This window comes from Bactrocera neohumeralis, chromosome 5, assembly GCF_024586455.1.
Source record: "Bactrocera neohumeralis isolate Rockhampton chromosome 5, APGP_CSIRO_Bneo_wtdbg2-racon-allhic-juicebox.fasta_v2, whole genome shotgun sequence".
Lineage (NCBI taxonomy): Eukaryota > Metazoa > Arthropoda > Insecta > Diptera > Tephritidae > Bactrocera > Bactrocera neohumeralis.
Genome location: NC_065922.1, coordinates 1,023,226 through 1,038,501, shown reverse-complemented (window position 1 = coordinate 1,038,501; position 15,276 = coordinate 1,023,226). Strand labels below are relative to the sequence as shown.

General features: G+C 39.1%; 2 protein-coding genes across 2 annotated transcripts in view; both read right to left on the bottom strand.

The window, feature by feature from the left end:
* Positions 1–15,276, bottom strand: part of LOC126757983 (protein disconnected) — a 92,496-nt gene that overhangs the window by 58,458 nt on the left and 18,762 nt on the right. The gene's annotated exons all lie outside the window — the stretch shown is intronic.
* LOC126757985 (uncharacterized) lies at positions 13,065–13,924 on the bottom strand. The gene has a single exon (XM_050471932.1). The coding sequence runs from the start codon at positions 13,817–13,819 to the stop codon at positions 13,220–13,222; it is 600 nt and encodes a 199-aa protein (XP_050327889.1). The 5' UTR covers positions 13,820–13,924; the 3' UTR covers positions 13,065–13,219.

The window sequence follows — 15,276 nt, the reverse complement described above, 5'->3', positions numbered from 1 at the left end:
TCACGGGGTCTTTTAAAAAATATTGAAGGAATAGGCTTTTACATACAAGAAGGTTCTAAAGTTTACTTAACATTTGTATCGTGAAACTATTTTGAGGTTAATTTTGATTTTTGAAGAGATCAACAATTTCTTTCTCTAATATGATGAATACCTGTTGTTAAACTAAATACAAAGTTCCTGCACAGCTTGATTGACAGATTCTCTGAAGTTAAGCCATCCAGCCCTGCGTATGAAGGGTTCTGAATGATGCACCGGAGGTATAGGAGAATAATAAACCCGCTCTTAATATATATAAAGTAAAACGATTTCACACGACAGAAGCTGTCACTGACAAGCAGACATTGAAAAACAACGGAACAGCAGCAACTACTTAACTCCCTGTTCGTGTAATATATGTATACGAAGATAGAATAAAAAGTATTTCGAGTTCACGAGTCGACGCATACCGCCAAGAATTAGATATGACAGCAACCGACGACGTGAACATTTAGGCAATGATTTGGAAATCAGAGCCTCAGTTGAGAAGTTAGCTGGGAATAGACGGTATGTATTCCTTTTTCTTTGGGGATCACTGAGAAACTTAAAGCCATAATATGTGTTTGCGCTTTCCCCATCAAATTTAGGAATTAAAATTGTTTTTTTTATGATAAACTTTTTAATATTAGAGAAGAGGAGAGTGTGAAGTTAAAAATATAATAATTTTCACAAGAGAAAAAAATTCAATAAGATTGAACTATAAGTATGATTCGAAGTTTGAAAAAAGCTTGATGGATATACAGGGTTTGTCCGGAAAATAATAGAACTGAGTCAATTAAAAAAAATTTATTCAACCAATCGTTACAATTCCTTAAAAACTTTCAAAATAGGCTCCTTCTGCTTCGATGCAGCGCTGCCAGCGCAATTTCCAAGCATTTAAGGCGTCACGGAAAGAATTCTCCGGAATAGCCTTCAGAGCCGAGGAGCATACTGCTTAGATCCCCTCTGTCGTCTCAAAATGCTTGCCTTTCAGCGGTCTTTTCAGGCAAGGAAACAAAAAAAGTCCGGGGCCACATCTGTGCTGTAGGGCGGTATGGTAGCTGTTCATAAGAAAGGCAGTGTGTGCCGGGGCGTTGTCATGGTGTAACCAATCCGAATTCAATCGGCTGCGATGTCTTGTCGGACCCGATTGGCCCTTCGTTTGAGTCTCTTGAGGACTTCCTCGAAAAACTTGGCGTTGACGGTTTGTCCAGGAGGATCAAATTCATGGTGCACGATGCCTTTGATATCAAAATTCAATACAATACTTTCGCTGCATAACTTTCGTTGGGATTATTTTTACTAATTTGGAGTCACAGATAAAATAGTTCACTAAGATACAGAGATCAGAATATATACAAAATAAAACTTAGACTCCTTTGACTTTCACAACCAACCTCTATATCTTCAAAATTACTCAAATCAATAATCCGAAAGAAAAACACTTAACCACTTCTCCGAATTCTAAGCTGCATAAACGGAACTCATCAAGGTGTTGCCGAAATCACTTAAAGAAATGATAATCGCTTTGTTTATAGACACACGGGGTAACGGCCATCGAACGCAGGTCTCGTCTTCAGACAGTAGATTAGCTCGAAATGGGGCGAATAATTCACCTGAAACGGGCGTGTGGACGAAGTTGGCAGCAGCACAAACGGAGGCAATTTCACAAATATCATAATGGGGTCAAATGTAATGTAGCCACACACACATGCACGGCACACATGTCGAGGCACTTACACAATCACGCTTATCTCTGTCAGCAAATGCTGTGGCAACAACAAAAGAACACTCAACGCGGAGTATCTGCCAAATCTAGTCGACCTGAGTAAGTTCAATAATCGAGCAAACAATTTGGGGGTTCGAGTCCTCAAAGTTGATGCCACACATGTACTTCTGTGTGTGTAGGTATGTATGCAGCGCTTGAGTACGCGAAATGAGTAGTTAAGTTACTTACCGATGAGCGCAAGGAAAGGTCGGCCGCGCGAGGGGGATTCGCAAGGATTAGCAAATAAACTCGCACCCGCACGCACGCACTTCGTGTGCCGCAAGCTGTGTGTGTGTGTGTGTGGAGATGTGTGGGCATGCGGGTGATAAGTATGCATGAGAATTCCAGTTGCGATGCAGGAAACCATATGTATTTTATTGCGAACGCATAGGCATGGAGGCATTTGTATCAGTTAAGTCGAACACCTTCACACACACGCACACACATACACACACCAGCTATGGCACTTGTAATGTGTACTTTTATTGCCGAACGTTTTGCACACTTTGCGGCCACAAAAAATGCGAAAATAAAAATGAAAACAACAACAAACAACAACTAGGAACCAACAATGTTCGCTCGTATCGAAGTCGAGTATTCGAACCCATATCCATTTTCGATACACTTAACGATTTCCCCAGGCCAAGCCGCCTTTTTCAATTTGAAGAACGGCAACGGAAGCACTCGAAAGCTACATAGTATAACAACAACACAGCGCGGAGAGCACTCGCTTTGTTGATAAATATAACCGCAATTGACTTTTAGTCCGCCAATTCATTTCAAGTTGCAGGATAACAAAGTGTTTTTCTTTATGATACCACTCGGACACCCACACACCAACATATTTATTTACACATACATACATATGTATGTATATCGAAGATATACGGTTCATATTTATACCACATACTTGTCGCTGGGTGTGTGCGTGCTTAAATCAAAGTATTTCTTATTAAAAGTTTAGACTTACTTTTCAAACATACATACATACACATGTACACATCTAAATACCGTACATACTGCTCATTGGGGTCCACGCGAAGATAGTGTGAATTGAGTCTCATATGAAGGGTACATAAGTGTCTGCCGAAAAGTTTCGCCAAGATTAACAGAAGCACATGTCAATTTTGCTTGTAAAGAGTGAGCCCGTGGACCTTTTTCCCGCTGACTGCAGTAATTTAATAAAAAAGTTCCAATCGCCATCCCCGAAAACATGTGTCAAAAAACTTTGAGACGCTTAATTTGACATCGAGTAAACGTTTGGTTGGCGCTAATGCGGAGATAATGTCATGTTGTCCGTCATTTATTCGATGACCTTGATACAGCTAAGCCGACTGGTAACTGGTAACTGGACATGTCATGTACAACAACAGAAATTGTTGTAGTCACTTATTTTTTGGAAGGAAATGAAAAATTACCCAAATATGCACCATGAAATTGATGATAGCAAGCACCGAGGGCGTCTGTCTCAGGACCCAGGAAAAGCCAAAATGAGGTAACAAATGTGAAGAGTATGAAATTTAAGTGTGAACAATATCGCAATAAACAGTTGCTCATCTTCCGACTTCTCTGTGCCAAGTGGATTTCAGTTGCTATGATTTCTATTTAAGCTTGTCCTGTTATTTCTTATTCGAGTAGGGATGAAAATTGTCTACCTTTTGGCCACATCTTTGGAATTAGGTCACTTTGAAAAATATAGAAACAAGAAAAGCCGTTAACTTCGGTTGGACCGAAGCTAAACTTTCAGCTGTCGATTGAGAAAAGGTATTTCAACCTAATTTCCCAAAGAACAACTTTAAGTTGCCCACTTTGCCCAATACCGCTAACGAGTTGCTTGTGTCTATTCTACTAAGCTTCTTACCCTGAATTTCTAAAACATTTGGAAAAGTGTTGCTATCAAAGATGACTCCTTTCCTCCACGAAAATAATATACTTAATACCAACGCACCAATTCGGTTTTCGTGCTAACTGGCACTGTAGAGCAAGAAAACAGAATTACCAACGAAGCGTTCGAGCACAGAGAGTACTGTTCAACTATTTGTCTAGATGTGGCTCAAGGGGTGATAAGGTCTGGCATGAAGGCCTTTTATGGAAAATCAAAAACGTTCTATCTTACGAATTGCATAAAACTTTGGAGTAATATTTAAGAGACAGGAAATTTACAGTTAAATAGCAAATTTCAGAACAGAAGAACAGGGTAGCGTGCTAGGCCCAATTCTGTACATAATATATACAGCAGACATTCCAACAACTATTAACGTATTACCATCTACTCTCGCGGCCCCATCAGAGCATCAAGGGTATTATGAGCAAAAATGCAAGCATGTTACATTCTCGCTAAGACCAGAAACGTGTCGGACAGTTAAAATAAACAATGTCCTAGTACCCCAAGCGAATGAAGTATCGCTCAGTTTGTATGGCAACTATATATGCTATAGTGGTCCGATATCGGCAGTTCCGACCAAAGCTGAGGAAATAGTTCGCCATTATACAGACTTAGAGGAGCGTGGGAGACCCTGTAAATCTCCCACGCTCCTGTAACACCTAGACAAACTTCGCTGCAAACTTAATGTACCCTGTTCAGGGTATAAAAAAAAAATGTAAGTAAATTGGTCACTCATTTGCCTTTAATTAGGGATATGTTATTTTGATCAACATGTATTTTCACAAAAGAGTTGTTGTATAAGAGCACCTATCTACACGCTGCAATACCATCGATATTCATTACTTCATACCAAATTTTTGTTGATTCATATTTATACAATGAACAGGGTATATTAAGTTTGTCACGAAGTTTGTAACACCCAGAAGGAAGCGTCGGAGACCCTATAAAGTATATATATAAATGATCAGTATGTTGAGCTGAGTCGATTTAGCCATGTCCGTCTGTCTGTCTATCCGTCCGTCTGTCTGTATATATACGAACTAGTGCTTCAGTTTTTAAGATATCGTTTTGAAATTTTGTAAACGTCATTTTCCCTTCAAGAAGCTGCTCATTTGTCGGAACGGCCGATATCGGACCACTATAACATATAGCTGCCATATAAACTGAACGATCGGAATCAAGTTCTTGTATGGAAAACTTTCACATTTGAAAATGTATTTTCACCAAATTTGGTATAAATTATTATCTGAAGCACCAATGTAATCTGTGAAGGGTAGATTAGCGAAGTTAACGTTTCTTCTTGTTTTCTTTTCTACTCTATGAAAAACTTGAATACTGAAGAAGCACTAGCAGCCAGGGCTTGTTTCTGAAATAAAATTATTATCATTGAATCTTAAGTCGGGATTTTAGAACGTTTAAAACTGATTACTAGATTTTTGCAAGTGGGAACTAACAATTTTTCTCTGGTTACCCAATACGCAGGCCATAACGGTGCATTAGTATACATGGAGCGCATTCGCACTTCATTGACTGTCAAGGCGCATTATTGGAAAACAAAGCTCTAATGAACAATGGCTCATTAAGCACCAATAAAGAAGACGTCGCTCAACCAAAGCACGATTTAGTGAAATGTGTACGAGTAGGCCTGCAACAGGATATTCGAGGAAAAGTTTTTATAAAAAATTCAAGTTGGAGTGGGATCAACTAAAGCGCAACGACAAACGTTCAAGGTACACTGCGGTTAAGCATCACAAGGACTTCTACATACTTGGCCAACAACTAATGACACAAAGTGAAGAAACTGTCGGTGGAGTGAAAGAATATATCGAAAAGCAATTAAGCAGATGAAAGCGGCTTAAGTGCAAACAGCATCATGTGACATGAAATTCTTATCAGCTGCCAAACACCTCCTCCATTCAGCTTATTCAAGCGAAGCGGTCCTCCCCACATCACTTCGCAAACCATCTCATCGCCGCTTACGTAGTTTGCGCATTTGACAACAGCGCGCCCATACAATTCACCGTTAATGATGTGTTTGTGTCGATTAGGTGGCACTGAATGTCCTTTCAATGAGGTGTTGGCCACTTTGCATCGTAGCCTCATCGCATGTCTAATGGCATTTTCATTGTGGAGCTGACCGGAAGCTGGACGATGCGTGTCGTACGAGTACGTCAACTAAATGAGTCATCTCACGCACACATGTGCCCTGAGTGAATGCAATAAATGAGGCGTGGGTGGCGTGAGTGGGAGTCGGGCAACGAGTGCGTATCGCCTGTCTTAATGCCGCTTGAAGAGGCTGTCGCTATCGGTTTTTGCGTTCTCCGAGCACAGAGTCTGGGAACATGGACATCTTGGGTGTGAATTATTGGCCCATTTCAAATGGGCATTAATTAGTTGTCCAAACCAAAATAAAACCACCAACAACCATATCTTCAATTTCAATTTCAATACATACATACATACTTACATACTGGGGTATGTGCACAAAGTTTACAGTGAGAGAACATTGAACTTCCGAGGAAGTACGTAAAGTTGTTGTATTAGGTTGAATATTCTTGAACCAAAAGCTTTCATGAGTTCGGAGACATTCATGGTAGCCCTGCTAATTTCGGATTAATTACGGCAAAAAACTAACTCAAATGCTCCGATTTCTTAACGATACTTCGATAACAGTACTGAGCCCACTGTGTAGATAATGCGCACGGAAGTAGATTCTCGAAACGAACTCCGTACGTCCTTCAATGTGATGTTCATTCCATTGGCGCGCTTTTACCGTTATTCACCGTCTAATTGTGCAAAATGTGAACGTTTATAGGGTGGACTTAATGAAATGTTTTTATTTTATTGGCAGGTGAAAGACAATATTTGTTCGGTAACCACGTATGTTGGTAAAAGTTTCCAAGGGGTTGATAGAAATTATACTACCTATGTATTGATTTTTGCTGGGTTCAAGAGTAACAGGTCCGCGCAATGCATTTGCAAATTTCTGCGTTCATAAATCCGAATAAAGCAAATTTTCAGTAAAATCACACGAATGATTTCTGACTCACAGCTCTTAACTATTTGATGCTGACGTTCTTAATAGTGCGGCGTAAAAACGGGATCTAAATAAGTATTATATTATATTAGCTTCCTATTCCCATTGAAGAAGAAATCCCGCTTATTGCAAAAGACATTTTAAGGACCCGAATAATGAAACTCATAACGAATACGAAGTTAGACGAGTTTTTCCCAGGATTAGGGTCCACAATAGTAAGAATTACCACCTATACCTACTGAGAGACATCACTGTGGGCAATAATAATACCCAATGACCACTTGACTTAGTGCCAAAGCAGTGTATGATCGAATCGAGCATGAAGCTTATCAATCAGAAAGGAGATCAATATATAGTCGAAAAAGTCTTTTCGTATTTCTAATCAAACTTCAACTTATTTTTTTTTATATTTATAATGAACTTTAATGAACCAAATATGTACCATTTTGGTCGACCATTTTTTGCCAATTTCCCGCTGGAGACATTATTCTATCATTGTAAAGCTTTTCTGTTTTCTCGACGAAGAAATGCGACAAGTAATTTACACAGGCTTCTCTTGAAGCTAACTTTACTCCATTAAGGAAGTTCTGCATTGACCGAAACAATTGGTAGTCCAATGGTGCAAGGTCAGGGCTATATGGTGAATGCATCAAGACTTCCCACCCAAGCTCTCCCAGTTTTTGCCGAGTCATCAAAGATGTGTGTGGTCTAACGTTGTCCTGATGGAAGACGAAGCCCTTTCTATTGATCAGTTTTGGTCGTTTTTTTCGATTTTTCGCAGACAATTCATGTGGTACCCAAACAACGAACTTCTTTTTGTAGCCAGCCTTTTTTAAATGGTTTAAAACCGTTTGAAGATGAATGTTAAGTCCTTAGTGATGTCTTGACTGCTTACGTGACGGTCCTGGTCAATCCTTTCAGGAACGGAAGCGAACCAACCATTGTGTTACACTTCACAAATTTCATCGGTGGCTTGCGCAGCATTCTTCCCTTTTGTATGCAAAAATTTCAAAATAAAGCGAATTTCTTTATTATTTTCCCTCATTTTTAAACAGCTGTAACTTTTTTTCAACTTCCCCGAATTTCATTTTTTTGGTTAAATGAAGCTTAAAATCTCACCTTTCCAACACTATATGGTATGACACAATATGAATGCAAAGTGACTAGCACTGGAACGACTTTTTCGACTACCCTGTACATATGTAGATATATCATTAGACACTATAATTCATTTCGACAAACTCCAAGTTGGCAGAGAGATGTGTACCAGAGAAGTGAACTGAGTGATTCCCTTCCGTCCGAACGCATCCACATACTATACAAGTTGTTATACTTGTAGTTATACGCAGGTGCGGGCTCACAAACAATATGCATATATGTACTATATTTCCACTTTGTTTATCACTCAACGACAAATTAAATAAATAGACTTGTAAGCATTTTTATGATTTTTAGCCTAAAAAGTGCTCACTTTTACCACAGGGTTGACTATTTGTTGGAACAGTCTAAATAATGCGCACATTTCCACGAATTTAGGTGACAGTACATCACATACATGTGTAAGTTTGTATATTTGTGTGTATGATGCACACAGATTTTCCTTGCGGTGGAGGGGCAATGTGGGCAATCATAAAGTCAAGTGGTGGCCATAAATATAACGAGCGACACATGTCGCCCCGGCCTGCCGAGGACAACTCGGGTGCACGTAAATAAGAAGTTTGTTACTTTTATCATACATAATGCATGTACTCATGGACATACATACATACTCTGGACATATGTGTGTGTGTTTGAATTTATGAAAGCAAATAATAAAGATAACGCCAAAGCTAGTTACGATGGCGAACTGTGTTTTTGGGGGAATTGCTGGTTAGTTACTTAGTTGGTAGCCACGGCCAACTCCCTGGCGTATGCCGTGGTCCTCTGCGTTAGTTGTGGATGTCATAAATCTCTATTGAACTTGTCACTATTGATTTGGATTTTTGGCTACCAGCATGTATGATGTACCGTTAAGAGGGCGAGAGATATCGGTGGACGTGTGGGGTTCGCTGGAATTAAATAATGTCATGTGTCATAATGCCCGGTAGTCTAGTCATACTTCACTACACTTCCACATGCGTGTATACATAAGTATGTGTATATGTGTATCGCATAATTGGAAGTGTCTGCATGAGCCTTAGCACAAAGAATTAAACACCGATGTCCTCCATGTAAACCACACGAAACTATATTTTTGTACATACACACATTCGTATGTAGTCGTGTGCTCGAATGTCTAATGCATCTGCTAGTTTCCTCTCGACGCCTCTTATCAGTTTGCCATGCGAAGTGAAATGAGAAATTACTCTTGTCGACTTTTTGCATTTTTCTACCATGTCCAGATTGTTTTGCTTTTCATAAATCACTGATGAATTACATCTACATACGGAATTGCCAAACTAAACAAACAGAGTCGGACTTTGCAAGTCTATTGTTATTGAAACCCTGTCGGAAGTGTGCGATATGCGGAAGCTTAGTAACAAAGAACTGGAATATCAACAAAAAGACATCTATATTTTGACCAGGTTATATAAGTCTCTATCTCTTTCTAATTATGTTATGACATTCCCACATATTCCATTTGGAAATCGACGACATTGAATTCGAAATTTCTTTATGGCTTTCTCACAAGACACACTCGACAAAAGCGTTATAAAACTTCGTATTAGTTCGTGGGTGTACAGTACCATTACTTGTGTCAAGATATTGCATTTGGTAAATAGAACTTTCGTTAGATTAAAGATGATTTAATACTGGCTTTCCACAAATATTTGTATCGAAGGAAAAACTGACAGTCTTTGTCTTAAATCTCATTCGGTTTAACCGTTTTCATCTTTAAAATTTCTTCAGCTGTATATTGTATGATGGTGGTGAACTACATGAAATCTCTACTGGCCACATATTTCTCACACATACATTCCTACAAGAATGTGCATTTGAATGTGTGGGGGATGCATAGTACATATACATACTTATACACTATATGAATATGTATATAGATCCAAACACGGTGCGAACATAAATATTAAACGAACTTATCTCCCAACTACCTTTTGCTTTTGTTATTGACTTCTGCGTTTGGCTGACTATATTTGGTTGCTGTGAAATTTATCATTCATTCCGGGGCAAGTTTGTTAATTATTTATGTTCTCATTTTTGCACTGAGACTTAATTTTGTATCAAACACATAATTCGTCTCGTAAGCTTGTTATGTTCTTAGTGAAGTTTGGTGATATATGACCGCAAGCAGAACTTTGCTTATCTTCGATTTCGTTTTGTGACAATTACGAGGGACGGACCACTTCTGTGACGGAGTTCGCAACAAAAGCAAAAGAGAGTCGTTTGAGGTTCAAATAGTATCTTGGTCTCTTTCTGTCGTGGTTTTAATACTCTCGCAACATTTTATTATTGTTTGGAACACCTAAAGCCACTAGATATACGTAAATATGCTATACATATGTACATATACATATATGTATAAGTGATCAGAATGACATCTCTGCAACTGATGGTTGAGTAAAAATTGAGATAGCGTGAAAACTTGCTATACGTGTTCCGAAAGCGCGATTGGTATTGTAGATAAAATTGCACATGGTTCTATATATTATGAACCAAATATGTACCATTATGCTCGACCACTTTTAACCATTTTTCCGCTGGAGACATTATTCCATCAGTGTAAATCTTTTCTGGTTTCTCGGCAAAAAACTGCAACAAGTAATTTTCACAGGCTTTTCTTGAAGCCAACTTTACTCCATTAAGGGAGTTCTGTATTGACCGAAAGAAATGGTAGTCCGATTGTGCAAGGTCAGGGCTATATGGTGGATGCATCAAAACTTCCCAGTCAAGCTCTCATAGTTTTTGTCGAGCCATCAAAGATGTGTGAGGTCTAGCGTTGTTCTGATGAAAAACGAAGCCCTTTCTGTTGATCAGTTCTGGCCGTTTTTTCCGATTGCTTGCTTCAATCTCATCAGTTGTTGACAGTAAAATGTAGAATAATTTCATCGAATTTTCAAAGATAGGTCGACCAGAGCGAAGTGTATCTTTCACATCCAAATTTCCAGAACGGAAGTGAGCGAACCATTGTTGTGCTACACGAACTGATACAGCATCGTCTCCGTAAACTTCACAAATTTCATTGGTGGCTTAGGTGGCCACCACTTTTTTATACACAAATTTCAAAATATAGCGAACACATTCCCACACATTTTTGAGCAGCTGTAAATTTTTTACAACTTCCCCGAATTTAATTTTTTTGGTTAAATGAAGCGTAAAATCTCACTTTTCCAACACTATATACTTTGGCACAATGTGATTGGTAGCACTGGAGATGTGCGACTGCAACGACAAAATACGAAAAGACTTTTTCGACTACCCGTTGAAATAAGTTTTAAAGTATACTTAAGTACTACCAAAAGCTAAATTTCGTCAGAATTTCTTTGTTTGACATTTTATTGAAATTAAGTGGATATGTTTTCTTTAAAATAATGTAATGTGAATATGAAAGCTCACATCCCTAATATAATGACTTCTGATTATTTGGTTGGCATTTTCCTTATACGAGTATACCGCATAAATTTAATTAAGCCTTTTCGGTATTATCACATACAAGCATATCTCATTTGAGGTGTTATTATAAATATCTGGGACGCGGAGCAAAATTAAAGAATCTAAGTGAGTCTACCCTTTAATTAAAATACGAAAATTGATTTGACAAAGCCTGAAAGTATTTCCTCAGTTTTGATCCTTCAAATTTACGAATGCATAAAACCTTAGGTTACCTTGTTAAAATATCATACCTTAGGAGAGATATCTTCTTCTTCTTAATTGGCGTAAAAACCGCTTAAGCGATTATAGCCGAGTTAACAACAGCGCGCCAGTCGTTTCTTCTTTTCGCTACGTGGCGCCAATTGGATATTCCAAGCGAAGCCAGGTCCTTCTCCACTTGGTCCTTCCAACGGAGTGGAGGTCTTCCTCTTCCTCTGCTTCCAACGGCGGGTACTGCGTCGAATATTTTCAGAGCTGGAGTGTTTTCGTCCATCCGGACAACATGACCTAGCCAGCGTAGCCGCTGTCTTTTAATTCGCTGAACTATGTCGATGTCGTCGTATATCTCGTACAGCTCATCGTTCCATCGAATGCGGTATTCGCCACATAAATCTTTCGCAGAACTTTTCTCTCGAAAACTCGCAACGTCGACTCATCCGTTGTTGACATCGTCCAAGACTCTGAACCATTAGGAGAGATATACTACTTACATATGACTGAAGAGCTTTTGCTATTAGAATTTCTGTGCCTCTAAAAACAAGCCATTTCACCATATATGCCGTGTTTAGCAACGTACTAATTTTAGTTAAGTCCATTAAGATATAAACGACGAAATCGAGTTTCGAATGAATGGTCAAAATAGCTTAAACATAACCTCAGGCATAGTGATATTAAAGTTTCGATTTAAGATGACGTTATCGGTTGAAAACGATTAATAGTTGGCTTATACTCATGAGTTACAACAGCTGTTGAGGCATTTGGTGTCTCTTCTCCATACGCGACGAGTCATTACCGAACAATTATGGAGTTTAATTACACGCACATACTAAGCCAAATGCGAAGCGTCTTCACTCATTGCGAAGAATAGTTGTTTCGTTCTATCAGAAATAACGGTGGAAAAGGTCATAAATGTCAAGCGATGTTATTTAATGCCGTTGTAGTAACACCCACCTTTGTGCTGGGTCGTTTTATTGTGTCTTCAGTAATGGACAACGTATGAGTTGCGTTTCGTGCACACATGCAACCACTCTACAAAGACGTAGCATTCGCGTCCGATGAGCACCAAACTTTAATTTGCACAAAAAGAAATAAATCTTGAAAGGTTCGTTGAGCCGCCTCGTTATTTGTGCATTGTTTCGCTATTTACGACAACACCTCAGCACATTGTTATCATGGAAGTTTCGAAGTGTGCACTCTAACCGCTCTGTTTGTCGTGTGTCACAATCTCGCTGGGTCCATTGATTCTCATTAACAAGCAAGCCACGCCAACCAAATTTCAGACTTGCGTGTTTTATGCGAAGGACCACCTCCTACACTCATTACAGTCGACCCCTCGTGTTTGCGTTAAATAAACGGGAGTATGGAAAATGTCCCAGAAGACTCTTATGCTCCGGAAATTTGTCAAATGTGAAAAGAAAAAATCCACACCAACAGTAATTAGAACTTTCGGCGCAAAGAAAGACCTGAGAAATGGCGCCCGTAACTGAGTTATTGTTTTTCCATTAGGGTTGCCAGATGTTTCACTTTGTAAGTCAAATATACCAAGAAATATCTTCGTTTAATCAATCAAATGGCACATTTCCTTTTTATTTTCCGCTATAAATTTTACATTTCACAGACAATTTTTAGTATGGTAAACTAACTTAACTCATACGACAACAAAAGACCTAGCGCGATTTCGCTCAAACGCTTGCTGGACAACGCTGCTCTATCGACGGCGTGAAGTCGAGCGACTCCGGGCCCGTAAATATCCATGGTCGTCAACCGACTGTCTTCGGTGGAAACTGCTGCAGTCGCTGTTACACTTATGGGACCGTCTATGTCGGTTTTCGTCGCAGACGTTTTCTTCTCCCTCTTCTTCATCGCTGAGAATATCCCTAGTGTTTTTATCTTTACGATCCTTTTCGTATTTATTATTTTTTTTGGATTTCGACACCTTTCGCGATGGCATGCGTGCATTAGCTGGCCTTGACTCTGTTCCCTTTTTTGATTTCGGTTCAGGGGGTACATCTCCACTGTCCATACTCTCTAAGCTTTCCGCACTATCGACTTCGTCATCCTCATCCATTTCGGAGCTCTCGTCCATAGCATCAACAGCGTCGCAAACTCGATAATAAAACTCATTGTGCTTCTGCACAAACCCGTACCGTACTCCACCATTCAATACCTCCTCGACGAGTTTCTTCACTTTATCTTCCGACTGCGAACTAACTTTTGCTACGTAGCGCACGATTTCGTCCAAGGTCACAGGCTCCTTAAACTCGGCAAGCGCCTCCAAAACTTCTTTTCCCTCTATAGCCTTCGGCATATTTAATTTAGATATGTACGTTGATTTTTTTTTTTTAATTTTCCACGATAACTTATGTATATATGTGTATTACAAGAATTTTTTCTTTAAACTTTTTTTTTGTAATTTTCATATAAACTGGTGACAGCAAATTTCATGCTATTTGATTATTCACTTTTTCACTAGTACCCAAGACTCAAGGTGGAAATTACTTGGCAACTCTCGTCTCAAGTGGATTTGGTGGAGTGGAGCTGAGCTTAAACAATAGTCAGTAATGGGACAAAGTTTACTCAGTTTGACAATGATTAGCTGCCCGACGCCTCCTTCTACTGCAGCCTCAACACAACACAACCGAATGGAAGCTGAAACTATACAGCGAAGCATTATCGTCAAGGTCGATGTCCTAACGGAGTACTTACAACACACGAACACTTAATTCCTGCAGCTTGGAAGTGTACTTGCAGAGACCTCCCCTAGTAAGATTTACAAGTAAAAAGCTTTTACGTCATTAATCTCGGAACTCGCCATAAAACAAAAGCAATTATTCGTGTCGTGTCCTCATCGAGAGCCGAGGATCTCATAAGGTGCCGCAGCTACATTTATTTCACTACTCAGTTACACACACTTGCACACTTATGGTCTTTTACTTGCGTTTGTAAGTGTTACGACGACTAATTTTTTATTTCGGATTCGTCGGCGCTATTAATTCTGTTGTTTTATTAGGTAGCGAAATAATTGGAGAAAAACGGTAGCAAAATGCATACCTTTTCCAGGGTATGCCGATTTTAATTGCTCCCTTTCGTACTCTTAACACATTGGCAGTCCTCGTAGACAGCGTGGACCTTTAATTGTATTGCCAATATGTGTTTCGGAAGATTTACTCATTACAGCAGACTTTGTACATATGTATATACATACATATGTATATGTATTATATTATATAATTTATTCTATATGTGATATGTTGCCATTTTTGCGTACGCGTTCGATTCGTCAACCGTGTAAAATTAATTATGGAAAATGGTTAAATCTATGCGTCTTTGGGAAGCAGTGTTTTCAGTAATAAAAGCGCTGAATGGAGACAGGTCTAATAAATATATGAAGCACTGGGGTCACCTTCCATGCCCGAATTTTTTGAACAAATGCCTTTTACTATTTCATTAACTTTCATAAAACTCCACCCTTCACGTATTTAATATTTAAAAAGCAACATTTTCATAATTTTTAAATACACATCCATTATTTTGCTTGGCTCTTGTTTACCTCTTGCCAGCGGTGGCGAGTGAAATTATGTAATTTGCATTAATTTAATATTAGCCTTTGGGGTAAAAAATGTCCCCATTGAACTCTTGCGGGAGTGCGTATGAAACTTTCAACGCCGCTAACGTTGAAGGAGCTTAAAAGTCGACAACAACAACAACAACAGCGAACAACAAAAATTGAATGTGCTGCATAATTAGGCAGCAGCTACAACTCTT

Coding starts and splice junctions, on each gene's coding strand:
- LOC126757985 (XM_050471932.1), bottom strand. CDS start 13,819: ATGCCGAAGGCTATAGAGGGAAAAGAAGTTTTGGAGGCGCTTGCCGAG.